The sequence below is a fragment of the Dromiciops gliroides genome, chromosome 5, assembly GCF_019393635.1.
Source record: "Dromiciops gliroides isolate mDroGli1 chromosome 5, mDroGli1.pri, whole genome shotgun sequence".
In the NCBI taxonomy this organism is placed as follows: domain Eukaryota; kingdom Metazoa; phylum Chordata; class Mammalia; order Microbiotheria; family Microbiotheriidae; genus Dromiciops; species Dromiciops gliroides.
The window spans coordinates 289,615,231-289,639,292 of record NC_057865.1 but is presented as its reverse complement, the minus strand read 5'-3'; the positions used below and the strand labels follow the sequence as shown (position 1 = coordinate 289,639,292).

At 55.9% G+C, this 24,062-nt stretch overlaps 3 protein-coding genes across 10 annotated transcripts in view; 1 reads left to right on the top strand and 2 right to left on the bottom strand.

Moving 5' to 3' along the window:
- Positions 1-786: 786 nt before the first annotated feature.
- POLR2F (RNA polymerase II, I and III subunit F) lies at positions 787-7,580 on the bottom strand. Its single transcript, XM_043965549.1, has 5 exons — positions 7,408-7,580; positions 6,861-6,930; positions 6,391-6,521; positions 1,189-1,260; positions 787-956 (listed from the first exon to the last, which is right to left on the bottom strand). The coding sequence occupies exons 1-5, from the start codon at positions 7,425-7,427 to the stop codon at positions 866-868; spliced, it is 384 nt and encodes a 127-aa protein (XP_043821484.1). The 5' UTR covers positions 7,428-7,580; the 3' UTR covers positions 787-865.
- Positions 7,581-7,633: 53 nt separating this feature from the next.
- C5H22orf23 (chromosome 5 C22orf23 homolog) lies at positions 7,634-12,649 on the top strand. 7 transcript variants are annotated; one of them, XM_043965542.1, is made up of 8 exons: positions 7,726-7,861; positions 8,571-8,785; positions 9,280-9,388; positions 9,471-9,533; positions 11,035-11,211; positions 11,866-12,006; positions 12,313-12,413; positions 12,508-12,649. In XM_043965542.1, exons 3-8 carry the CDS (start codon positions 9,289-9,291, stop codon positions 12,583-12,585), a joined length of 660 nt encoding a protein of 219 aa, XP_043821477.1. In that variant the 5' UTR covers positions 7,726-7,861; positions 8,571-8,785; positions 9,280-9,288; the 3' UTR covers positions 12,586-12,649. The 7 variants fall into 7 exon arrangements, with proteins under 7 accessions (XP_043821481.1, XP_043821477.1, XP_043821476.1 ...); XM_043965544.1 differs by having other exon boundaries at positions 7,734-7,861; positions 8,484-8,785; XM_043965545.1 differs by having other exon boundaries at positions 7,791-7,879.
- A 274-nt stretch (positions 12,650-12,923) lies between these two features.
- MICALL1 (MICAL like 1) overlaps positions 12,924-24,062 on the bottom strand; it is a 28,760-nt gene continuing 17,621 nt past the window's right edge. For both annotated transcript variants that reach the window (XM_043965539.1, XM_043965540.1), the window contains exons 10-16: positions 21,391-21,525; positions 20,645-20,771; positions 20,164-20,254; positions 19,426-19,499; positions 18,711-18,825; positions 16,952-16,998; positions 12,924-16,217 (exon numbers count right to left, since the gene is read on the bottom strand). In XM_043965539.1, coding sequence (XP_043821474.1) covers positions 16,096-16,217; positions 16,952-16,998; positions 18,711-18,825; positions 19,426-19,499; positions 20,164-20,254; positions 20,645-20,771; positions 21,391-21,525 — 711 coding nt within the window. In that variant the 3' untranslated portion in view covers positions 12,924-16,095. The remainder of the gene's footprint in view (positions 16,218-16,951; positions 16,999-18,710; positions 18,826-19,425; positions 19,500-20,163; positions 20,255-20,644; positions 20,772-21,390; positions 21,526-24,062) is intronic.

The following is a 24,062-nucleotide window of genomic DNA, read 5'->3' as shown; positions in this document are numbered from 1 at the left end:
GCAGGCAGGGGTTCTTCTAATCCCTGGGACCGAGGCAAAGTGCATGGGGACAGCAGGAAGAACCTTTCTGCTCCTCCAAGGCGGGGAGGAAGTGGGCTCGGTCACCCCACATCACCTCCAGGGGGAAGCAGAAGGAGGGGCAGGGGCAGAACATGTATGTGACACTGGGGGTGGAGAGCAAGCTCCCTTCTGAGTCAGGACCAAGGCCTGGACCGGAGTCCTACCTGCTGCTTGCCCTGGCACAGAGAAGGTCCAAAGGGAAAGGGGAGGGACCGGAGGGGTGTACCGAGGGCCAGGTTGGGGGCTGGGGGAGGAGGGGAGAGAGGCCGCCTCCAGTCCTATGCTTCCTGCTGGGAGGCTGCTCCTGAAAGGGGATCCCGATGGGTGATAAGGGGCTTGGGGCAGGTCCTTGGGAAACAATGGGTGGCTTGATGAGACCTGCTCTGTGATACTCCTGAGAAGCCCCCGAAGTCAGTCCCCATCGGAGGAAATTGGAGGTTTCCATGGTGACCAGCTCCCCGGGCACAAAGACGGGTCTGTGTGCTGGGGAGGCAGCTGAAGTGTCTCCCTCCCTCACAGTAGCCACGGTCTCTTGTGAGCTGGGCTGGGGGAGAAGGAGTTGGGGGCGCGTGCAGGGGCTGTAGAGGTTCTTAGAGAGCTCGTGGGTGACAGGACCGGTGGGCCGGGGGCCAACACAGAGCCTGGCACCAGCTCCCAGGAGCCGGGTAGTGGCACCCAAGGGGGAGGATGACCGGCAGCTCAGGCAGCTGGAGCAGGAAGAGCAGGAGAGCTTGAATAGGCTTTATTATCCATATAGAAAAACAAACGAGCGTCCAAACTGCTGGGGGCAGGGCCAGGCCGGGGATCAGTCCGTGATGATGAGCTCATCCACACCCCAGTCTTCATAGCTCCCATCAGGCAGGTAGCGGCGGATGATGATGGGGATTTTGCGAGCCCTGTGGACAGAAAGAAGAGGCTTGAGAGACAGAAACACCACCCCCTCCCCTCGCCCCACTCTACGGGCACAGAGTGAGGGCCCAGGTGCCAAAGTGAAGGGGCAGCTGAAGGCCCAGGAGGCCGTGGGGCAGAGGGAGCTGGACGTCCCCTTACCCCCATGGGGGGAGCCCCAGGGGGCATGGGGAGGGGCGGGAGCAGGGAGCTGAATTCTGGGGCTCTCAGAAAACTCACTTGAGTTCTTTCATGGCGATGAGTAGTGGGTCAGTCTCCCCTTCCAGCTCCACCATCACAGGGGCACACATTCTGTGGGAGACAAAGGGAGGAAGGGGATGGGTGTGGAAGGAGAGATTCCAGGAGCAAGCACGCAGCCAGCCCTGGACGCGAGGAGCTGCTGCCGCTGGCTTGTCGTGAGACAATGAGCAGAGCCTCAGTTTCCTCACCTGTTAATGGCGGCACTCAGGCAGACAAGCGCTACGGCCTCTCCCAGCTGGGCCCGGGATGTCCTAAGCTCCTTCCCACTTCTCATGCCTGAATTCTAATTCTGAGCCTCCCAGCTCAGAGATTTCATGTTCTCCATTCTGCTCCTCCCGAGCCCGCTACTGTGTGCTCTCCCTCCCAGCTCTGACATTCCACAGATGCCCCCTGAAGGACGGGCAGGATTTGGGCGGGACAACCCAAACACCTGGCCAACAACAACTCATGTTTCTACAGCAGCGTAAGGGCTGGGAAGTGGGTTCCTACTCTGAGACGAGCGACTCGTGTCTGGTCATCTCCATTTTACACACGAGGAAACCGAGCTCCAGCCAGGGGAGGGACGTGCCAGGATCGCCCCCAGGCTCCCTCAGCCTCGATGGGCCCACGTCGCCCTCTGCACAAGGAGGAGGTGCCCGAGACAAGGGCACACCCGAGGCCTGGCTGTCTCTGCATCCCCAGCATTAAGCACAGTGTTTGTTCCCTTGCTGACCGAGCCACATGAGCTACTGCCTGAAGCCCCCCAGAGAGGCGGGGCCCCTCGGGGGCCTCCATACCCACTCCTTCTCTGGGTCCTGCCATCCTCCTCCGGGAGGTTTTCCCAAGAGCCTCTGCTGCTGCGGCTGCCACTGCCCACACGCACCTCCTCACCCTCCTCTGGACCGCACCACACAAGGCCCCAGTTGTGCTGCAAGCACTTCCTTGAGCATGAGCTATGTTCCCAACAAGATCACAGGATCCCCGAGGGCACCAGAGCAGCGCTTTCCTCACGACCCGCCCCCCCTCCCAGGAGAGGAACCGGGGTATGAGTCTTCTTATGCCCATTTCACAGATGGGGAAGCTGGCTCTGAAAGGTTAAGGGCCTTGCCTAGAAGGACCCACCTCCTGGGGTTCTGGGGCAGGCAGGCTGAGCCCAGGCGTCCTGATTCCAAACTTCTGGCTCTCATCCAATCTTCCCTTTCCCCCGAATCACAACATGAAAAATTAGCCTCAGACCCACCCCTTACATCCTACTCCACAACAAATTCAAACTGGACACTCGACCTGAATACGAAAGATCATACCATCAGCACACGGCATCATGGGAAAAGTGCTAGCTGTGGTGCCAGGAATCCTGCCCGAGCCTCAGTCTGCTCATCTATAAAAGGGAAGGAAGGACACATGTGCCTTCTCCCTAGCTGGGCTGCCCAGGCAGGTGCTCTCTAAGTCTTCAAGAGCTGAAAGGGTGAGACTCTACCATTAGCAGTAAAGGCTGTTAGAGCTGGAGGTGACTTGGAATTTGTCCAGTCACCTGCCCAGGGAGCTTGGTTCCCCTGGATCCCACACGATGCCCAACAACATCACCCCCTATCCAAGTGGCCCATCACCTCCAGGAATCCTTCTTTCCCACATGGGCAGCACTGCTCTGTGGACGTGTGTTCACAGGAAACCTCGACTGGAGGGGATGCTGCAGAGCAAACCCAAGAGGCCGTGTGGCCCTATGGAAGTCACTGGGCCTCACTTTTCCTGAGCACAACGAGGGGGATTCGACTGCATGCTCCGCAGAGTTCCCTCAAGGGCTGTCTGGGAAGGGGCTGCTCATCCAGGAGACCTCTGGGAGAGTGGCCCTGGCTGGACTATCTCCTTGGCATTAAGTGGCTGAAGGAACACCACCATCCTTCAGACCCTAAGGGAGAGAGAGCAGTGACCTCTGCAGGAAGAAAGCTGATGGAGGGAGAACACATGAGGCCCTCGGCCTCCAGAGAGATCTTTGGGCCCCAAGAGAGACGGATGGGAGCCTCAGGTCACCTGGGCAAGAAGATATCGCTCCTCATCTCTGCTGCCCTATTTCCCATCGGGGTCAGGGCTGACCCTTTCTGGCCTAGGCGGCTTATACCAGGAAGCCGCCTGGCCTGGGAGCAAGAACGCTGTTTGATCATAATAAGGAGGACGATAAGGGCTGGCAACTGATGACCTGTGAAGCACTTTACAAAGTGTTTTCTATTTTGCACGACAGCCCGTGTACAGCTTATATTGAATTGCTTGAGTTTTCTTGGGGGAGCGGGGAGGGAAGAAGAGCATTTGGAACACAAAGTTTACCAAAAAAATTAATGTCAAAATTTGTACTTAAAGGTAATTTGGGAAAACAAAGTGTTCTCTCATTCAGTCTCAGAAGCTCTCACCTTCAATTCAGACTGTTACCAACAAACTGGATGACCTTTGAAATGTCATTTCCCTGCACTGGCCTTAGTGTCCTCTTCTGTGAAATGAGGGAGATGAGCCAGACACTGAGGTCCCTGCTCATTCTAACACTATTATCTAAGGCTCTGCCTCTGTCACCTCACACAAGTCAGGCACGCCCAGAGGCCTGTCATGAGGAAGAAGAATGGATTGGCCAAGACCTCGAGCTTCTGGACTGGGGGCCTCAGACCCCCTTCACACATTCATATTCCTTTGGTCTTTACTGAGGTGTGGCAAAGCAGTTTGTGATGATGCTTTTATATGAATGATGATTTCTGTCCCAAATCTGGTCAAAGCCTTCATTTCCGCCATCAGACATCCTCCAACTTCTACAAATCAGCCCCTGCCACCTCTCAGCAAACGACTCAGTGCATTCTGGAGACTTTTAGAAAGGCCTTGAGCCCGGAGGTTCCTGAAATAATTCATTTGGAGGCACTACAAAGCCTAGAATATAACAACTACCCCATCTGTGAAATGCATTTATTCAAGAGGCCCTCATGCTTGGGAATGTATGGACTCTACAATGAATGTACACTGAGACACTCTCTAAGCTTGCTGTCTGTCTGCTAGCAGAGTCCTAAAAAGACCAGGGGGCAGGTGCCTGCAATGCGGGGCAGTGACCACCAGGGGAATACCACAAGGCTAGAGAAGTAGCCAGTGTGTCCGTACATGGTAGTGACCGCCAGGGGGCGACGCTGGAACGGGCGCAGACCTTGCCCAGCAGCCCTGTCAGCTGGGCGTCTTTCCAGCCCAGATCCCATACAAGGCAGTTGTTAACAGCAAACCCATGGATGACGCTTCCCTTTCCACTTTGATTCCAAAGTTCAATGTCTGTTTAAGCCTGGCTTTCTCAACCCACGGATGAGAACTCCTCCATCCATGGATCCATCTTTTGCATGGCTGCTCCCCCTGCAGAAGGCCCTGGGACGCTTGAAAGGACACCAAGGCCTGACTTAAGGAGCCTAGAAAGTCTACCAGAAGAGCCACTAAACTAAGAACAACAACAAATAACAGGAATGCCTTAAAGCCTGTCCAGCCTTTTGGAGTCCACAAAGTCTTACTTTCACATGCACTTCGGACAAGCTCAGAGATGAAAGGAAACACAAGTCATCCTGTCCACCCCGAGCAGGAGTCTCCTCGGGCCTCTACCTGAGGACCTCAACGATGGAGACCTGAGGCCTCCTCTAGCTGAGGAAGGCTCAAATTGCCACAGAAAATTCTCCCCCTACTGAAAACAGAAATGTGACTTTATGGGCTCACCAGTCAGAGGATTTGGGTGCGTCGGCTAGCCATGTAACCTTGGCTAAGTCACTGTGCTGGGCCTCCTGAAGGAGCAATCAGCCCCCGAGGTTCCCTGGAGTCTGAGTCATGTCCAAGCCTTGATTTTACAGATGTGCAGAGAACAAGGGAGAGCTGGGATGGGAGCTCTCCAGCCCCCGCTTCCCTCCTTAGTGCTTGGGCCGGAATCTGCCGCTGTCTTATTTACTCTTCCTTTTGCCCTCTGAGCCAGCGGAGCTCTCCTGCCCCTGGCAGTTCTTCAGATACTGGAGGGCAGGGATCACATACCTCCCCCCACTCCAGGCTTTCCTTGCCCCCACTCAACCAGATCGCCTGTCAAAATCCTTCCTAGACCGTAGCCTCAGACCAAAGTCGACGCTGCAAATGTGGCAGGCCTGGGCAGAGGCAGTAGGAGCTGTCTATCTGCTCCCTCGTACCATCTGGGCTCTTCTGGCTGACACTTCATCTTGCCCAAGCCCCTGGGGCTCCCAGCCTCTTCTAAGGACCGGGCCTAGACACACCCTTTCTTTCAATTTCCTCCTGTTAGACTCAGTCTCTACACATCTGATAATCATGCCTTCACCTGAGCCACTGACACAAAGGCTGAAAAGAATATGACCAAGAACAGGCACTTCCAACAGACCCAGAAAAGAAAGTTCTTATCCTCAAAGTCTTGGGGCTGTCCGGTCAATCAGCATCAATAAGTGATGACTTTATCAGCGGCAACGACGAGAAAGAAGAGGCCCAACACCTGCTTTGCCACTGCCCCCTAAGGACCATGGGCCGTGTCCATCTGGCAGCCGAAACCTTCCCTGTGTGTTGTCTCCTCCACCAGAATAGGAGCTCCTCGACAGCAGGGCTGACTTTTCTGTGTGTCCCCAGCACTTAGCAGTGATTTGTGCAAAGGCTTAAGAAATGCTTCACGGGGCAGCTAGGTGGCACAGTGGATAGAGCACCAGCCCTGGAGTCAGGAGGACCTGGGTTCAAATGCAGCCTCAGACCCTTGACACTTACTAGCTGTGTGACCCTGGGCAAGTCACTTAACTCCATCTGCTTTGGTTTCCTCACCTGTCAAAGGAGCGGGAGAAGGAAATGGTACACCACTTCAGCATCTCTGCCAAGAAAACCCCAAATGGGGTCATGGAGAGTCCAGCACAGCTGGAACAACTTAACAACAAAGAAAGCTTTGACTTTAACTCTGTGTCAATTTCCTAAGATTTCACTGATGTAGGAAGCCCTTTCACAAAAGCAGATTGCAGCTCAGTAGATTAGGTCTTGGGCTAACACGGCTGGATAAGGACTGTGAGGCTCGCAACTGAATCCAAGTCTTTCTGACTCTCGCCCTCATCATTTGACCTCCTCTGCCCAGGCGCTTTTCAGAGCAGACACTTAACCAAAGAATGCTGAACTGAGATGTCAATGGGGGGCAGGGAATGGCTAGGGAGGAAGGAGACTCCTACTTACGCGATCTGCAGGGCGCGGGTACCCAGGACCCGGGCTCGCTCATACTTGGTCATGTAGGGGGTGGTGATCCGCTTCTGGTTCGCCTGCTGCCGTTCCCCAGAGGGAAGGATCTCCACATTCTCTTGGCCTTCCTAGACAAAGCGGGGGAGGAGAGGGGAATTTCCTTTTGGATGCAGAAAGTCAAAGACTCAGGTACTGAAGGGCTCTGGGCTACTTTAACCAGACAAATGGGACCGTCCTTCAGTGGCTGCATCCTGGATCACCAGGCGGATGCCATTTCCCAAAGTTCCTCTAGCCTACACCTGCCCCTCCTGCGATGCTTCCCTGTGATAAGGGCCCCCCCCCCCCCAGGACAGTCCAAGGATGCCAGCAGGGCTGCTGGGTGCCACAGGGCGGCTGTCCCACGTGGGGTCAGTGGCCTTCTCTGGTTCTGGGGGAGCCTGCGCCTGCGCTGCCAGAGAAGTACCCACCTCCTCGGGGTTCTCCAGGTCATCCAGGCCCTCGTCTTCCTCCACATCGTCGAAGTCATCGCCATCGTAACTGGAGAGGAAGAAAGCACCAGCGCCCCGGCGGAAGAAGCTGGGTCTGAGCCCTGGCACCGGCACTCTGCGGCCCGGTGCCCCCAGCCCCTGGGAGCCCCGGCCCGGCCTTCTCTGGCCTCGGGAGCCTCAGGGGCCAGACCCAGTCCCGAGTCCACAGCATGTCCTGGGCACCCGCTGTGAGGCACAGACCCTCGCCCTCCGGCGGCCTTCCTTCGTCCCTACATGGGCCACGGGGTCCAAGCCCCCCATGTTACAGAGCAGGCAAGTGAGGCCCGCTCATCAGGTGATCGGTAGCGGGGACAAGACCGGAACCCAGGTTGTTCTGACCCTAGACCATAATGCCCCTGGGCCCCACGTTCACCCGACCCTCTAGCTGGGCCCCCCATCTCCTGGCCTCCTCGCGATCTCCGAGGCCCCTTCCCTCCAGCCCCCTCCCGGGCTCTCCAACCTCCACCCGCTCCTTCCCCGCACTCACTTGTCCTCGTTGTCAGACATGCCTGCGGGTCCTCGGGCTCGGGCCGAATGGCCTCCTTGGCCAGGAGCAGCACTCCCTTCAGAGAAGCCAACGAGCCCCAGCCGCCAGGCTAGCCTCACCGCGCCGCCTGGGTTCGCGCCCCGCGACCAAACTCACGCCTTCTAGCAGCCACTTCCGGGTCGGGCCTGTCAGGAGTGGCCTGCGCTTGCGCAGAGAGGACGTAATTTCCGGGAAGCGGGGAAGGGGCGGGACCTCGAGCTCTCGGGAGGAGGAAAGGCGGTGAGGCGGGGGAGGTGGAGACTGATGTCAGAAGGGGGCGTGGGGCCGCCGTTGTCATGGCAAAGAGGATCCGGACCGCTCTGAGCGGAGCACTCGGCGGTTTCCCTCGGTAGCCGGGGGCGGAGGCGGAAGCAGAGCTGGGAGCGCTTGGGGAGACGGGCCGCAGACTGTCCAGGTGCAGTGGCAGATCCGGGTGCGCGTCCTTTGCAGCGGAGGCGGAGGCGGTAGTTACCAAGGGGAGGGAGGGCCAGAAGAGAAGACCTGGAGGGGGAGGAGCAGGAGCGGGTGTTGCCATGGCGTCTGGAGGCGGGGCTTTGAGGGGCGGAGTCGGAGACGTAAGCGCTGGAGGAGGGGAGGTGCGTAGCCAAGGAGGTGCCAGAGGCGGGGCCCAGAATGTTCGTGAAGGGGCGGGGCCTGGAAGGAGGGCGAGGACTCCGCCGTTGCCATGGTAGCGGAGGTGGGCCCCGTAGTGTTCCCGGTGTCGCTAGGCCTCTGGGAGGGGCGAGGGCTATACCGTCGCCATGGTGCCGGAGGCGGAGCCGAGAGCCTGGGCAGTTGCCATGGTAGTGTAGGCGGGGCCACGGACCCTGGAAGCGCGGACTGGGCTGAAGGCGGAGCCTCAAAGCAGCCGTTGCCATGGTAGCCGGAGGCGCCGGCTGCTCTGAGCCCCATGGACCAGAGCGGGGACTGGCGCAGTCCGGAGTCAGTCCCTGGGGGAAAGGGGAAGCCCAGGGCAGGTGGCCGCGGGGGGGCTTGTCACGTGGCACCGCCCCGACAAGGTCGGTCTGTCGCGATAGTTCTGACACCATAAGCGGGAAGTTCCGTCCTTTGTGCCGCGGCAGGGCTGCTTCAGTGCTTGCTTCTCCTTGTCGCCGCAAGTGCAGCCTGTGCGCCCAGCTCCGGGCATCTCTGGAGAGCAGGAGATGCTTCCTATCAGGCCTGACCTGGGAAGAACTGGAGCTGGACTGCTCAGGGTCAGAAGAAGCCCAGAGCTGCAAGAGACCTCAGGCCACGGAGGCCGACACCTCCCCCCACTCCTCATCTCTGACTAGGAATCCCCCATCCCTACATCTTGCTCAGAGGCCGATTTCCAGTTGGTGTACGGAAAGACTTCCTAACCGAGAACTGCCCTAAGTAGAGAGGTTCTTGCCACTGGGGAGGGGAGGGGTGTCTTCAAGAAGGGTCTGAATGACTGCTTGTTCCAAACGTTGGAGAGATTTCTTCCACTTCTAGATCTGATACCAGGATCTCCTCCAACCAGATTCCGTGATAAATGATCGTCCAGCCTATTTGCAGTTAGAGGCAACTTCTTCCATTTTTGAATAGCTCTAATTGTTAGGGTCCTGACATCAGGCATAAACATCGTCCCTAGTCCTGTCAGACCGTCCTTGGGGCTGAGCAGAAACAGACATCTGTCCACATACGACCATTCTAATGTCTAAGGACACCTAGCATGCATTTCCCTCTCCCAAATGTCCTCACCTCTCAGTGGCTGGGCTTAAGGTCACTGCTCCTCCAGGTCTGCTTCCCAGAAGAGAGGCTCCGGACATTCTGGGAAGGCTGGCCCTAAAAAGCTTTCTTTTGCACCCCTAGGGTTCTGCCATGGCGGCAAAAGGGAAATCAGGAGCTGTGGCCAAAGGCACTGGCTTCTGGCACTCACCCCAATCCACCTACACCCCAGAAACCTGCCAGCTGCTGAAAGGTCAGTGGGGGACAGCACTGAAGGAAGGGCCCCAGGCCGGCCAGAAGCCCAGCAGCTTTCATTGCAACTGTTTGTTTTGCAGTGATGATGGAGGAGTCTAAACTCAACAACTTCCAGCAGCGGCAGCTCATGGATTCAATGAAAAGTAATTTTAAGCCCTGATCCTCCTCCCCTCCCCTCCCCCTTCACTGTAACGCCACAGCAATACCTGTCTATATAGCTGATTGCCCGCTTCTCCCTTACTGCCTAGAGGTTCCTTTGGGATGGGTTGTTTGGCATCATTATATAATGTGTCATCTGTGTATGTCGCATTTTCCCAATCTATAAACTAGCCTTACAGTCATTTCTGGAGGGTAGTGGAGACTCCATCTTCCTTCCACAGAAGTCACTTGCCTAGTTTCACCAGATTTGGGAGAGAAATCTTGATGTTAGCCTCCACTTGTGTCAGCCTTTACTTTTTCAGTAAAGTTGGAGATGGGTTATGTTGCAGGCTTGGGGCGGAGTCCACTTGAAAAGACTGGGATATAAAGGTGGGACTGGACCTCTGAGAAGCCACCCAACTCTGGAATTCTGTGAGAAGTCTTCCAGTCAGAGACAGTTCTCTACAAGCTGGCCTAAACCTGGCTCTCCAAACCCTTTTCTCACTGCTCCCTTTTCTGGAACCCTGTCCCTAGCCAAACAGGCTCCTCTTACACACTGTGGACATTCCTCTTCACCTCCAAGCCTTTGTCTTATCCCCTCATCCAAACCTCGCCCGTCTTTTAAGACTCCACTCATATCCCACCTTCTTGGGAAAATATTTCCAGTCTCGGTCATGGACCTGATCTCTCTTGTCCCCCTTCAAGCACCAGTGATGCTGATTACCTGGGCCATCCTCAGAGGTCAGCCTTGCTGCCTTCCCTATGCCACTCTTGGGGTCACAGATGTAGAGGTGGGACCTGTGGGATCAACCATTCCAGCTAGGGTCTGAGCTGGGGGGAGCTGCTACTCCCCACATCTTTCATTACTAGCCGGTGATGCGCTCCCTTGTGACAGACTCCCTCACAGTCTTGTCATGAGAGACATGTCTTTGGCATGTGTGGATCTGCTCACAGCACAGGATGGATTAGCTAAGGCCTGGTGACACTGAGTCACTGCTTCTTCCCTCACATATTTACTGAGGACCTGCGAGATGCGACCCCTGCCCTGGGTGCCAGCAGCAGGACCTAAAGATATCTAAGTAGCCCTGCCCTCTGGGGACTTACAGTCTATCAGAGGGCCACAGTGAACCATAACAGACGTTAGGTTAAGCACCTAGGATGAAAATGACAAGATGGGAGGGCGTCACTTCCAGGGTCCATGGAAGAGCGCAGGACTTAGGCAGGAGTGAGTCACTGCTGAGGAGGGTGTCCTGATCAAGTCTAGACCAAAGCTTCTGACACGGTGGGTCACGACGCCATATGGGGGTTGTGAGAAATTGGGCAACAGAACCAATCCCCCCTTTCCTGACCTGGGCAGGGCCCTACACTATGTTATTTCACTGGAGTCCTGGAAGGTCGAGGGAAACTGAGTCTCAGAGAGGGGAAGAGGATAGTAAGTGGCCAAGCCAAAGGTGGAGCTCCCACTCCCTCTGCCTTTGCCTTCTTTCCATTCCCGTCTTTCCCCAGGAGGTGATGCACTACCTTCTCAGTGCAACCCTACATCGAGCCAGAAGCCAACACCCAAGCGAGTCAACAACGTCTGTCTGCCGCCCATCTTGGCATCGAGGCCCCAGCTCCGCCCAGCTGAAGTCTGCCAGGCTAGCGAGGCCTACACCCGTGAGCAGTTCAGGCCAAAACCTTGTAGTAAGTGATGCAGCCCTGGGCCGGGGTGAAGTGACCCCACTCAAGGACCCCAAAATAAGGAGATGGGGGCACTGCTGTCCTCTGCCCCGGCCACAGGGCACAGTTTAGGACAGATGTTGAAACAGGACAATTTCCCTAAGTTTGCAAGATTCTCCTTAACACAAACCAGAGAAGTGGTTGAGGTCTCCCACCCAATCCATTGTGTCCTACAAATGCCACTGAGTCCACTTGGCTATCCTGAAGCAACGTCCGTGACAGGAGAGAGGGGGAAACAACCCACAAAGCTCATGTGTCCAAAGGAGGTTTATTGGGGGAGACAGTAGCCAGGTGGCCAGGGCCTGAGCTGCTGCAGCTCTCCTCCCTCTCCCAACCCACCTCAACAGGGCGACGAGGGTCCGTCATCTATCCTGCCTTCCTCCCTGAGTGAGCCTCCCATTCCAACAGAGTGGCCTTCTCTCTCCATTCTCTGCCCTGTCTGTGCCTAGCACACAGAGCCCTTCCCCGCTCTCCCCCCACCACACACACACACCTCTCTTTCTCTCTCTAAGAGAATGGAGCCCTTAAGGGTGAAAGAGACCAAGGGTCTGGGAGCCAGGGATGCGTCCTGTGCTCCCATCCCTCCTGCACACTTGGGCTCTTCTTGGGATCCCGCAGGAGATGCAGAAAAGGAGAAGGAGAGACTCCAGGACATATTTGCCAATGGAAAGGATGTCACTGAGAAGAGGAAAAAGAAGCCATCTGTTCGGCAGGCTGAGCCTCCGCCCTCGGACCCAGAGCCAGATAGATTTGAAGAATGTAAGGCACTAGGAGTAGGCCCGGGCCCTCAGGCTAGGCCAGCCTGCCTCCAGGGCCACTTGGGGCAAGGCCCAGCCCAGCCCTACAGCCAAGTGGCTGCCCAGGTCCCTGTGGGCTCTGACTCCCATGTGCCTTTGGGCTGTAGGGATATCACAGGCCGGCTCCTTACTCAACTACTAGGGGAGAGGCCCCAGAGAACGCCGCTTGTCCGCTCCCTCCAAGTCAGGGCAGGACCTTAGAGATCTTGTGAGGCAGAGGACAGGAACCCAGCTTCCTGTGTGTGAACGAGTTTTCTCTCCTCTTCAGTGGTGAAGGAAGTCCGAGAGAGACAGGAGTTCCTGGCTGAAATGCAGGCCCTCGGACAGGGCAAGCAGTACCAAGGAATCATCCTCACAGAGATCTCCCAGGTAGGCTGGTGGGCCCCAGGGTGCTGCAGCTGGAGGGTGCAGACAGCCACACCGGCTCCCCTCCCGACTGTCCTCTGTGCACTGTCCTCTGCAGAAACTGCGGGAGATGGAAGAGATCGACCAGAAGAGAAACGAGGAACTTCAAAAGGCTCTGACAAAAGCCCCTCCTTAAGAGCAGCCCACACCATCCGGGGGGTGAGGCCTTCGTAGCACTGAGGTCCTGCCCCGGTCTCCCTGCCCGCTGCACTCCAGGGCCCCTTCGTCCTCTGAATACGTGACTGGTGTGGGGCACAGACACCCTCTTCTTAGAGAGGGCCCACTCCCAAACGGCTGGCCGGCTGGCCAGGGCCCGGGACATGGCCCAGTCCGAACCCGCCACTGCCTGTGGGGGAGGGAGCCCCTGCGCCTGAGGGGGCCGCAGCAGCAGGGAGGTCTCGTCCCACGGCCCCGTGCTCTAGGGAAGCTTGGGAAGAAACCAACTCCTCTGTCTCCCTTACTTCAGGCCCGAGTCGCTTTAGCCACGAGGGTGGGAAGACCAATAAAACTGTCTTGGTCCCAGTCTTGAGGAAACAGCTTTCTTTCGGAAGGGGGCCAATCTCATGTTAGTGGGTTAGAATTTTGGCCCGCCAACTGCTTGAGGGCTAGGAGCTAAATAATAGCAGGCCTTGGTCAGTGCTTCCAGGGTTTGCAAAACATCTTCCCCTCCCCCCTGACATCACAGAATCAGAGCTATTTAGTCCATCCAACCTATAGACAGGAGTCCCCTAAACAAACCAAGACCCACTTCCACGTAGGGGCAGCTTTCCCAAGCCAGGCCCAGATTTGCCTCTTAGCAAGAGCACAGCCTATGGGACCAAACAAGACAGGGCCCAGCCTTCCTCCACAAGGCAGCCCTTACTCAGCCTAGCGGGCTTCCTCTGCCACAGACTCTTGAGACCCCTCCCCACTGCCTTCAACGGACATCTTCCAGCCAGGGTGCCCTAGTGCTCTCCAAGCGGTCTGCCAGGGCCCCGCAGCTCGAGCGAGCACAGAGCCCCTCATCCCGAGAAGCCCAGCCTTTCTCAAGCAGCCCAAGATCACCCAGGCTCTCCCGGTGGCCACCTCACCTGGAGCTTGCCGTTCACTCAGAACTCAAGAGCTTGTTTAGACAAATCAAGTATGACTTAACATTTCTCCCCCCAAATCTCCCCTTCCTCTAGCAATGGTGCCATGTTCCAGCCTGTCCCGATCTCCTTGGATCCCCCATGAGCTCCACCCCCTGCCCTGTGGCCCCTGCACATGGATGTACACGCTGTCCATGCCTTTCTCCAAATCACAGATAAAAACCAGCCAGCCCAGATCCCTGGGGATCCCCATTGGACCCTTTCAACCTAGGGAGGCAAATGGCGTTAGTACCTCATGAGTGACGCTCGGCGTGGTTTGGCCTCAGAGGCAGGCCGTGAAGCCAAGTCGTCATCCTGACACAGGTGGTGTGCTTTCATGCCGTGCTTTCTCACCACCCATCTCTAATGGCTGCATTTCAGATATTAACAGGTCCCATTTCTAGAGCAGTTCAAGGGTTACAGAGAGCTTTTACACATCTCCTTTGGTCCCAGAAGCAGGTACTGGCCCCATTTCCCACCTCAAGCTAAGAGGTTGCCTCACCAGTGGCACTGGGCAGCATCCCTGGGGTACTCTGAACAAGGACAAAAGACTTGATCAGGGAGTTGGGAGGGACACCAGCCAGGGATCCCCAGGCCTGGAAGTCCAAAAAGCTTCCTGCTGAAAGATGATCAATCACACCTCCAAGCAGGATGCCACAGAGGAGACGCAGTTGTCCATCCAGGCCATGTGGCCACAGCAGGAAGGACACTGAATGTTGTATTAACCTGAAGCAAGTCACTTTCTACTGAGCCTCACTTGTCCCTCATCTGGTTGAAGGAAATGGAGATGTTGAGACTGGAAGACAGAGGCCCGGGGGAGGGGTGGCAGTGGGGCATAAACACCATCTTCAAGGAAAAAGGGTTTGTTATGCGAAGGGGGTTCCCAGAGGAATAGGTTTAGGCAGGCTGGCAGGAAGCACTTCCTCCTGTGGGCTGTCCCAGAGTGGAGCAGGCTGTCCCTCAAGGCCGTGGGCTCCCCTTCACCAGACAGAGGTCTTCATGCAGAGGCTGGAGGGGCACCCATCAGAGATAGTGGAGGAATCTGCCTCAGGTTTGGACAGGATCGCATGGCCTCCAAATTCCATTCCAGCTGCGACATCCTAAGATCTTGTGCTTGGATGATCTCAGGGGTCCCTCCTCACTCTCACTCCAAGTATCTAGAATGCCCGTTTGCTCCAAATTCTGCCAGCCTGGGCCTTTGGCCCACAGCGGTTGGCCGGCAGGTGGAGGAAGGGGATGAGAGGCAGTAGGAATGCCCGCCGGCTGATGTGGCATTGGCACATGCCAGGAAGATGGGAGAGTGGCGTGGTCAGCGCAGCCGTCTCAGCTCAGGATGGGGGGAGAGGAGGAAGGACACTGAACACCGAGCTTCCTTAACCACAGCGGCCCAATGCTGGGATGGGCTGTGCAGGCCAGAGGTCAGAGCAGCTTGGCGGACAAATCACCACGGGGATCCAGCTGGGTGGCAAATTTAAGTGTGTTCCATTTATTTGGGGGAAAGGACATCCCCAAGATAATACAGTGTGACCTTTCACTGAATTCTGTTGCCATGCCAGCAAGGCCCTAGAAGTCACTGGGCCAGCCCAGCTGTGGGGAGCGCAGACGTTGGCACTGATCAGGACAAGAGGAGAACTGGGAGTACAGGGGACCCTTCCCCTCCCCGTACAGAAATGAAACCAAACATCTGCTCTGCCTGTGACGGGTGGGGCCGAGTAACAGGTGTCGGAGAGAGCCGGAATCTGCCAGGGGCTCACAGTGCTCGAGGAAGAACTGAGGAGTTATCAGGAAAAGGGGAGAGAGGTGGGGGCTCCCGGTACCGACTGGGAGGATCCACTTCCTGTGGCCTGCCAGGGTTGTGGGAAGGGATCTCCCTTCTATTCTCCCTTCTGAGGCAGTCTCCATCTGCAGATCAGGACTGAACTTTAACCCATTTGATCATGTAATAAATAGCTCCTGTGGGATGTGGGGGAGAGGGAGACTGTTGCTGCTCACCCCCCTTCCCCCCCCAGGGAGGAGAGAGAGGACATGGCGGCATTGGCATGCTGCTACCAGCCACTTCAGTCATGGGATACTTGGGAAGCAATGACCTTTTCTAGAAGTGGTGAGGAGAGGGGCTGCGGTAGGGGCTGGGGGTGGCCCCAGGTGGCTGGGGCAGAGTAAAGAAGGGGGGAAGGGGGTGCAAGCTTCCCCCTACCTTCCCCGGACCCTTTAGTGCTCACTTAGTCAATGACAACAACAATAATAATAACAGTAACAACAACCATAAAGACACCGCTGAATAAATAGAGTCTACTTTCCCGCAGCAGTGCCCCCTGACACCCACAGCCATGGGAAAGGGGGCAGCTCTTTGGCCCAAGTCAGCCTAAGAATGGAGAGAAGGGAGAAGGCATGGATTGGGGACCCCCCTTCCAGAAGTCCTCTTCCTGGGAAGACTGGTCTTAGAAGCTCCCCAGGAAAAGGAAGAGCCCAGTCCAGCGCAGGGAGGAAGCCGGCAGGCCGACGCAGAGGCAGGCGGCCGCGCGCATATCTCCACGCCGCTCTTAGCTCTTGTCCTTGGGGGACTTGTTCTTGGCATCTTGCTTGTTTGCCAACAGCTTCAGCACCTTCATGGTCTTAAATTTGCCTTTCTTCTTCATCCCAGCTTCTGCCTCCTTGTGAAACTCTGTGGGAGGGAGGGGAGAGAAGGGGCAGCTGCCACGAGAGGTGTGGACTGCAGGGGCTTCTCCCCTGCCACCGGAGGGGGATGAGCCCGGGCACGTGAAGGCCATCGTCTGCCAGCTCGATGGGCACGTGTGGCATCCCAGAGCCCACCCCAGAGTTAGCTTATTCTATTTGTGTTAATTCTGTGTATACAAATGTGCTGGAAATGGGGGAAATGGAAGATAGGGCACCTCCTATGCACCAGGGACTGTGCTAAGGGCTTTACAGATGTGATCTCATTGGATCCTTACAACAACCCTTCCAGGGGGCTGCTGCTATGATCCCCATTTAAGAGATGAGGAAACTGAGGCAAATATAGGGGAGGGAGATGGCTTGCCCGGGTCACCCAGCTCGTGTGTGTCTGAAGCTATATTTCAACTCGGATCTTCCAGACTTCACACGCGGTGTTCTATCCACTGTACCATCCAGTTGTCCCCATACATTCACAAGACACGCGCACACACACACACACACACACACACACACACACGCACACGCACACGCACACAGGCACACACACACAGGTATGTGAGTATGTATGTATATAGATGCAAATACACACGCCCTCCCTTAAGACCCTTGACCCTTGACTACTCAAGGGCCAATGTAAACACTCCACTCGGCGGTGCCTCGGAGGATGGAGTACAAGACCCCGGGGTCCTGAGCAGAGGATGGGAGCCCTAGAAACCCACTCACCTTTCTTCTTGATCATGGCTTCCAATATTTTATCTTCCTCTTCCTCCCTGAGATCAACAAGAACGAGAGGGGAGAAAGTCTGTGAGAAAGCGAAGGAGCTGAAAGAAAGCCCACTGATGCTTCTTCCATGCATGAAGAGCCTTTTGAGACAAGGTTGAGCTGTGCTTCCCCAACAATCCTGTGAGAGAAGGCCAAGCGGGTGCCAGTTTGGGGAAACTGAGGCTCAGTGCCAGGGTCACAGGCCCAGGGTCAGCCAGCCAGCTTGCAAGTGTAAGGGCCCTTACTGACCATCTAGTACAGGGACTTAGAAAGCAAGGTCATGGGCCCCAGGTTAAAAAGATAAGAAGAGAGGACAGCTAGGTGGCGCAGTAGATAAAGCACCAGCCCTGGATTCAGGAGGACCTGAGTTCAAATTTGACCTCAGACACTTGACACTTACTACTTGTATGACCCTGGGCAAGTCATTTAACCCTCATTGCCCAGCCAAAAAAAAAAAAAAAATAGGAAGATCGATAGATGGATGGATGGAGAGAGAGATAGAGAGAGAGAGAAACTTCACGTGTAATTGCTTTTCCATGTAATCCTATGGAATGAATTTGAAAACCTGATTCTGAAAAGGGGTACGTGTTATCACCAGTTGGCCAGGAGTCTAGGACGTTAAAAAGACTAAGAACCCCTGATCTCATTCAACCCCCTCATTTTACAGAGTAGGAAATGGAGTCCTGCAGAATTGATCAATAACTTGGCCAAGATCACACAGGTTACTCATTCATTCAAAAAATTGTTGTTGTTTAGTCATTTTCCAGTGGTGTCCAACTCTCTGTGACCCCATTTGGGGCTTTCTTGGCAAAGATCCGGGAGCAGTTTGCCAATTCCTTCTACAGCTCATTTGACTGAGGAGGAAACTGAGGCAAACAGGGGGAAGTGACTTGCCCAGGGTCATACAGCTCGTAAGTGTCTGCGGCCAGATTTGAACTCAGGAAGATGAATCTTATTGACTTCTGGTCCAGTGATCTTTCCACTGTGTGACCTAGCTGCCTTTCGACAAATATAGGACGTCCCAAAACTCTGAGTGCAGTGTTAAGCTATTAAATCACAGGATTTAGAACGCCACGTTAACCTTAGCAGTCATTTATGAGCACGACCCATTCATTTAACAGATTAGGAAACCGAAGAACAAAGCCCAGTGTGAAGAGCCTGTGGTTGGCTGGTGTCGGCTGGTCCTGGTGCCCTGAGGCTGCCTGGAAGTGCCCCTGCCAGTGAGATGGGAGCCTTTGGGAAAATCCCAGGAGGCTCCTGTGAATCAGGAAAGAGCCGCGATGCCTCACTGGCCTCAACACTCAGCCCTTTATTCCCTTTGAGGGAGGACAGGAAGGAAATCCTTTCCCTCTCTCTGTGGCCCCGTGGACTACCTTCCTCAAGAGACCGTGGCCAGGACATATAAGCAAGAGCTCTAGATCCTAGACCCAGTCACCAGGAGGGGAAGCAGATGCTTTGTGACTCCTGTTCTGTCTGGGCCTTTCAGTAAATACATTTGTACTCAGCCTCCTGTCACCTCTGACTAGAGGCGAGGGAGACCCACTGGTGGGGGCTCGCGAGTCTGGTTTTAGGCGTGTAGACCTGGAGTAGCCACCCCCGGGCACCCAATCTGCGGGTGCAAGTCCTTGGGGGCAGAGAGGACGGGGGAGAGCAGGGGCAACTACTTCCCCTATCACCAGGAATGGAAGCAAAACTCCGCTCCCCACCCCGGCTGCCTCACCTCTGCCGGTCTTCATCCAAGCAGTTGACTATGGCATTGCGCTGCTCAATGAGGGTCACCAGCTCCTGCATGAGCACCTTCTCCCTTCCCCGGTCATCCTCCGTCCAGTCCTTATCTGTCCCCAGGGGAAAAGGCAATAACGCTCAGACCAGGAAGAGACAGCTCCCAGATCACTGGGACCCCTCCAGCAACATCTCTGATGGCAGCATCTCTGCGCCTGCCCTCGGATACTTCCATCAACAGAGAGCTCACTACCTCACTCAGTAGCTCAGCCTAGGGAGGAAGACCACTGGGCATGGGGGAGAGGGAGGCAGAGGGGACACACCTGGGTCCTGGCTCTGGCCACATGCCAGCTGGGCTCCTGGACAGAATCCCTGCACTCACAAATGACATCTTAGGGGCCTCGAATCTCCAAGGTCATCTAACCCAATCCCCTCATTTTACTAACGAGGAAACCAAGGTCAGGTGTCATGCTCAGGGTCACGCCGCTAATAAAGCTCTGGGGCAGAATTTGAATCCAGGTCTTCCTGACTCCTGAGTCCAATGCTCTCTTTACTATAGAGTGACAAGCCTACTTCCACCCATCCTTCTACTGCCCAAGCGCCAGAGGCGAAGGGCTCCAGTGGAGTTTCCCTGGCTCAGAACCCACTTATTCTGGCCCGACCCTCCGCCTGCCCAGCCCGGGACTTGTCCTTCAGCAGGAGGCCACGCACACCTGGCTTGTTGAGAAGACACCTCAGCTCATACTCCACGTCGGCCTGCCGCTGTTCCAGGTTCTGCTGCTTGAAGCTGTCGGGGGAGAGAGAAGGGGCCGAGAGCTGGAGTGGGGCTCCTGGTAGCAGGAACCAACCAGGGACACGAATCCCACAGCTTCCCTTCTCTGCAAAGGTGGAGGGCTACAGGTGCGGGATGCTGCATACACTGCTAGGCCCCATGCACTGGCTACTTCTGTTGCTACCATTTTCCCCCTTTCTTTCCATTCTTTGTTACAAGCACAAGACACAAGGGAGGTGTAAAAAATACATGGGGAATCAGCCAGGAAGACCTGGATTCAAATCCTGCCTCTGATTCAGTGTTCTAGTCAATTCTAAGGCTAGACATTGCAGAGTATATGGTAACTTGCATTAATACAGGGAGTTTCCTGCCCTGGGAGTTCTCACTAATAGCCCAGGTATATAGGGCCTATAGAGGGCCTGGCTCTCTGGAAAGCAGGGACGGATGAGGTAAAAACAGGCCAACAAATATGACCCAGAGCAGATCTATGGGCGTCTAGCTGGAGCAGAGATGTAGCGATCCAGAGACAGATGCAGAGATCTCTGTGGAGGTCTCTGTCTCCCTCCTTCTATCTCCATCTGGACAGGTCCCTGCCCTGTCCCCACCCACCTCAGGAAGTCCAGGGGTCTTAGAGGAGGGCCCGAGGGAGCAGGAAGGGCCCCCATCCTCAGGCACTCACACATAGATGAGCTCCGACTCCCGCCGGACTAGCATGTGCTTCTCGTGAATGAGCTTGAACCAGTCCACCAGAAGGTCATCTTCACGGCCACCTGCAAAGGGAGACCGTGGCCTGAGCCCAGGAGCGGCCTCGAAGGCCCAGGAGGCAGCCTCGGAGGCCCAGAGCACAGGCCGCTGGGCAGGGCCTCCCCACAGAGCCACGTGCTGAGGCCTGACACAGAAGAGTAGCCCATGGGGCCGGGGCCCAGGCAGGATTCCGTGTGCCCTCCCCAGCCCAGCTCTTCTCAGGAGGTCACCCTGCCCCACATGGGCCACAGAGAGCCAAGAAAAGGCAGTTCCATTGCCCAGAATTGAGGCGATCCTCCTTCCTCCAAGCTGGAAGGTATTCCCAGCCCGGGCCAGAAGGATCCCAGGGATGGGTCATGGCCTCCCCTCTGCCACAGCCCTTCCCAGTCTCCCTTCCTCCAGGATCCCCCACGCACCATTCTCCCCACTGCGGAGTTTCTCCTCCAGGGCCACCCCGCGATGCTCCAGCTGGTCCAGCTTCCGCTCAATGACATCCATCTCCCCGTAGAGGTCTTCCTCTGGGATGTACTGGTCAGCTTGGACCTGCTCGAAAGGCACCCAGATGAGGACCCAGGCAGGGGGAAAGAGGGGGCCTCTTCTCTGTCCCCCACCCCCGCCACTGTCTAGTCACTGAGCCCTAGGCCCAGGAAACCTTTACAAGACCAAGGCAAGCCTAGCACCCATGTCTGGCCTGCCCCGAAATGAAAGCATCCCTAATGAGAAGAGGGGGAGGAAGAAAGGGAGAAGAGCAAAGAGAGAGAAGGGGGAAGGAGGAGGAAGGAGCAGACTAAGTGAGAGGCACATGGGCCCGTGGGGAGAGAGATGGCCTCCAAGTCACCAAGACCCGAGTTCAAATCTAGCTTCCAGAAGATTTGGTAGCTGGGGGGTGCTAAGTCTGCATTCCCATCAGCTAGAGCAGATCCTGCAGCTCACTAGAGGGCTGTCGTCTCTCCCACTTGCATCCACAAAGCAGAGCACGGTCCCAGGCACACAGTAAGCACTTCATAAATGCTCTCTCATTCATTCATTCATTCATTCATACTTCAGGTAGGCTTGGCCCAGATGGATTCTGAGGCCAACCTCCAGGCCTGTGGCTACAGGGACCGAGGAAGGATGGGAGGCAGGGGGTGAGGGGAAGACCCCACGGGAGCCCAAGCAGTACCTTCCGTTTGATGAGTGGAAAGCCGTGTCCAGGGGCAGGCGGTCGCACAGGCTTCGATCCCTTATTGGTTTTCTTTGTTGTGGGGGAGGACATGGGTGACGCCTTCCGATTAAAGGGGTTCTCTTTGCAGGAAGACTGAAAGCAACCAGAGAGGAGAGAAGAGGTGGCTTGGAGTGGCAGGTAAGGACGACTGCAGACAGACAGCTGACCCGGCAATCCAAACTTCTTCAATTTTTGCAGAGATCTGGTATTGTTTTTCTAGAGTCAGTCTGATCAGGTCACTCCCCAGCTCAAGCAGCTGCAGTGGTTCCCTACTACCTCTAGGGTCAATTATAGTTTCCTATTTGCCATTTAAAACCCTTCACCACCTGACATTCCTGCCCCTTCGAACACAGCCGAGAGCCCATCCCAGCCTTCTGGCTGTGACTCGCCCAAGACTCTCTATCTCCCCTCTCTGCCTCTGCCCAGGCTGACTGCACACCCAGGATGCTCCCCCTCCTCTTCACCCCTCATCTCCTCCTAAGCTCGGATCAAGTGTCGGCTCAGCCCCTGAGCAGCTAGCACCTTCCCCCCAAAACTGACTTTCACTGATCTGTTTATTTGGCATATTCTTTTACAGGCTGGCAATATAAGCTTCCTGCAGGCAGGGACTATTCAAGGTTGTCTTTGTATCCCCAGCACCTAACAGAGCTTGGCACACAGTAGGCATTTAATAAATGCTCATGGATTGACTGCTCAAGGTCATACAGGTAGGAGAGCTGGAGTAGGAGGAAGTAGTCAATCCCTGGGAGTCTGTGGGCCCCTGCCCTGCACTGACCAGCAGCTTCTAGTGCCCCCAAGAACCACCCCCCCGCCCATACACACACAGCAGTTTCTAGGCACCCCCAAACACACACACACACACACAGCAGTTTCTAGGTGCCCCTGCTCCCAGGCCAATCGTTCCAAGGCCATTTCTATGACCCTGGAGCTCAGCTGTTCTGGGCCCTGCTGCTGTTTGATATGGCTCTGCCCTCCCTCCCTGGGTGCCTTGCCTCAACAAGGTGGCACCTTGTACCCAGTGGCGGCTCCTCCCAATGCCTCACTCTGTTCACTGATGACCTGCTGGGCCTGGGGTCTTCAAGGTTCTATGGGGCCCCCCTTCCCGACACACCCCTTCTCTGGGAGTGCCCTGGCCAGGGCGGGTATGGTAGGGCTTGTGGCAATATTGTCTGACCACTTTCCAAGTCTGTTCAACTGAGGACAGTGCCAGCGCCTCATTATATGCTCCCTCAGGGCCTGGCTTCGAGTCAGGTATTCAGGCTGGGGCTGGAGAGGGAAAGGGAGGAGGGAGGGAGGGGGAGGGAGGGAGGGAGGAGAGGGGAAGGGAAGGAGGACTAGCTCACCTGGGAGAGCATTGGCAAGGGTATAAGCTGGGGGACTTGGGGCAGTCCAGGTCAGGTGTGAGGGGCAGAGGCGGCATTTGTCCTTGGGCCTTGTGACTCCCCCATGGGTGGGGGTTGCTCTCTCCGGCTGCCATCCTGTTCTTCCTCCCCCGAGGCCTAAATCCTGCCCCCACAGTATTCTTCGCCATCCCCAGGTCTAGATTGTTCGCCATGTGCTACAGGACCTCCAGCCTCACAGCCCCTGCCAGTTGTTTACTGGGCACTGCCCCTGGAGGGGAGTTAGGAGCAGCCCAAGCGCTGGGCCCCAGCCTGCTCCAGGGCCCAGGTGGGGATGCTCACACTAAGCACCTCCTAACAGCTCACCAGGTCACCACCTACTCTAGAAACCCCTGGGGCTCCCGATGGCCTCCAGGAACTAAGACAAAACTCTCTGCTTGGCATTCAAAGCCCTTCAACACCCAGCCTCCTCCTGTCTTTCCAATCTTCTGCCACCTCACTCCCTGACATGCCCTCTTCAATCCAGAGATGGACAGAGACAGACCGAGAGAGACAGAGAGAGGCACAGACAGACAGACAGGAGGAAAACAGCAGAGAGAAGGGAGGGACATAAAGAGACAGAGGAGGGAGAATGGAGGGCTGTGCCCTAAATCACATAAGCATCCTGCGCCTCAGTCTCCCCTTCTGTAAAATGCAGATGTTGATCGGATCACCCTCCAGGCCCCTCCAAGCCCCAGATGGCGCCTATGAACACTTGACCCCTTCTTGGTGCAAACTTGTGATTTTTCCTGCATAGGGAGTTCTGGGTATGGAAGCTCACTCCAGCAATGCAGATAGCAGCTCTTCATTAGCTTCTCATCTTAGAGATTGGCCCAGATCCAATAGCCAGTTTGTGTTTAGCAGGACTAGAACCTGCGTCCTCCTCACTGACCCCTGGACCCCATTTTCTCATTTGCCCCATGATAGCCAGAAAACAGCAGAAAAGACACAGGCTGTAATCTCAGTCAAACTTTGGGGGCGTTGGGGCAGCCCAGCCATGCACACATTCATGCAGTCTCTGTTCCCTCTCCATAAAATGGGAATAATTTCACTTATGCTCTCTGATTCATGGGTTGTTGTGGCCACTCTAAAAGCCCTAGTAGGGCCTTAGGATCCTGTACCCAGCACAGCTAAGAATAACAATACCTGACATTTACAACACCTGAGGATCCATAAAGCGCTTTACAGTTAGTGTTTCATTTGATCTTCACAGAGGGTGGGTACTATCATCATCCCCATTTTACAGAGGAG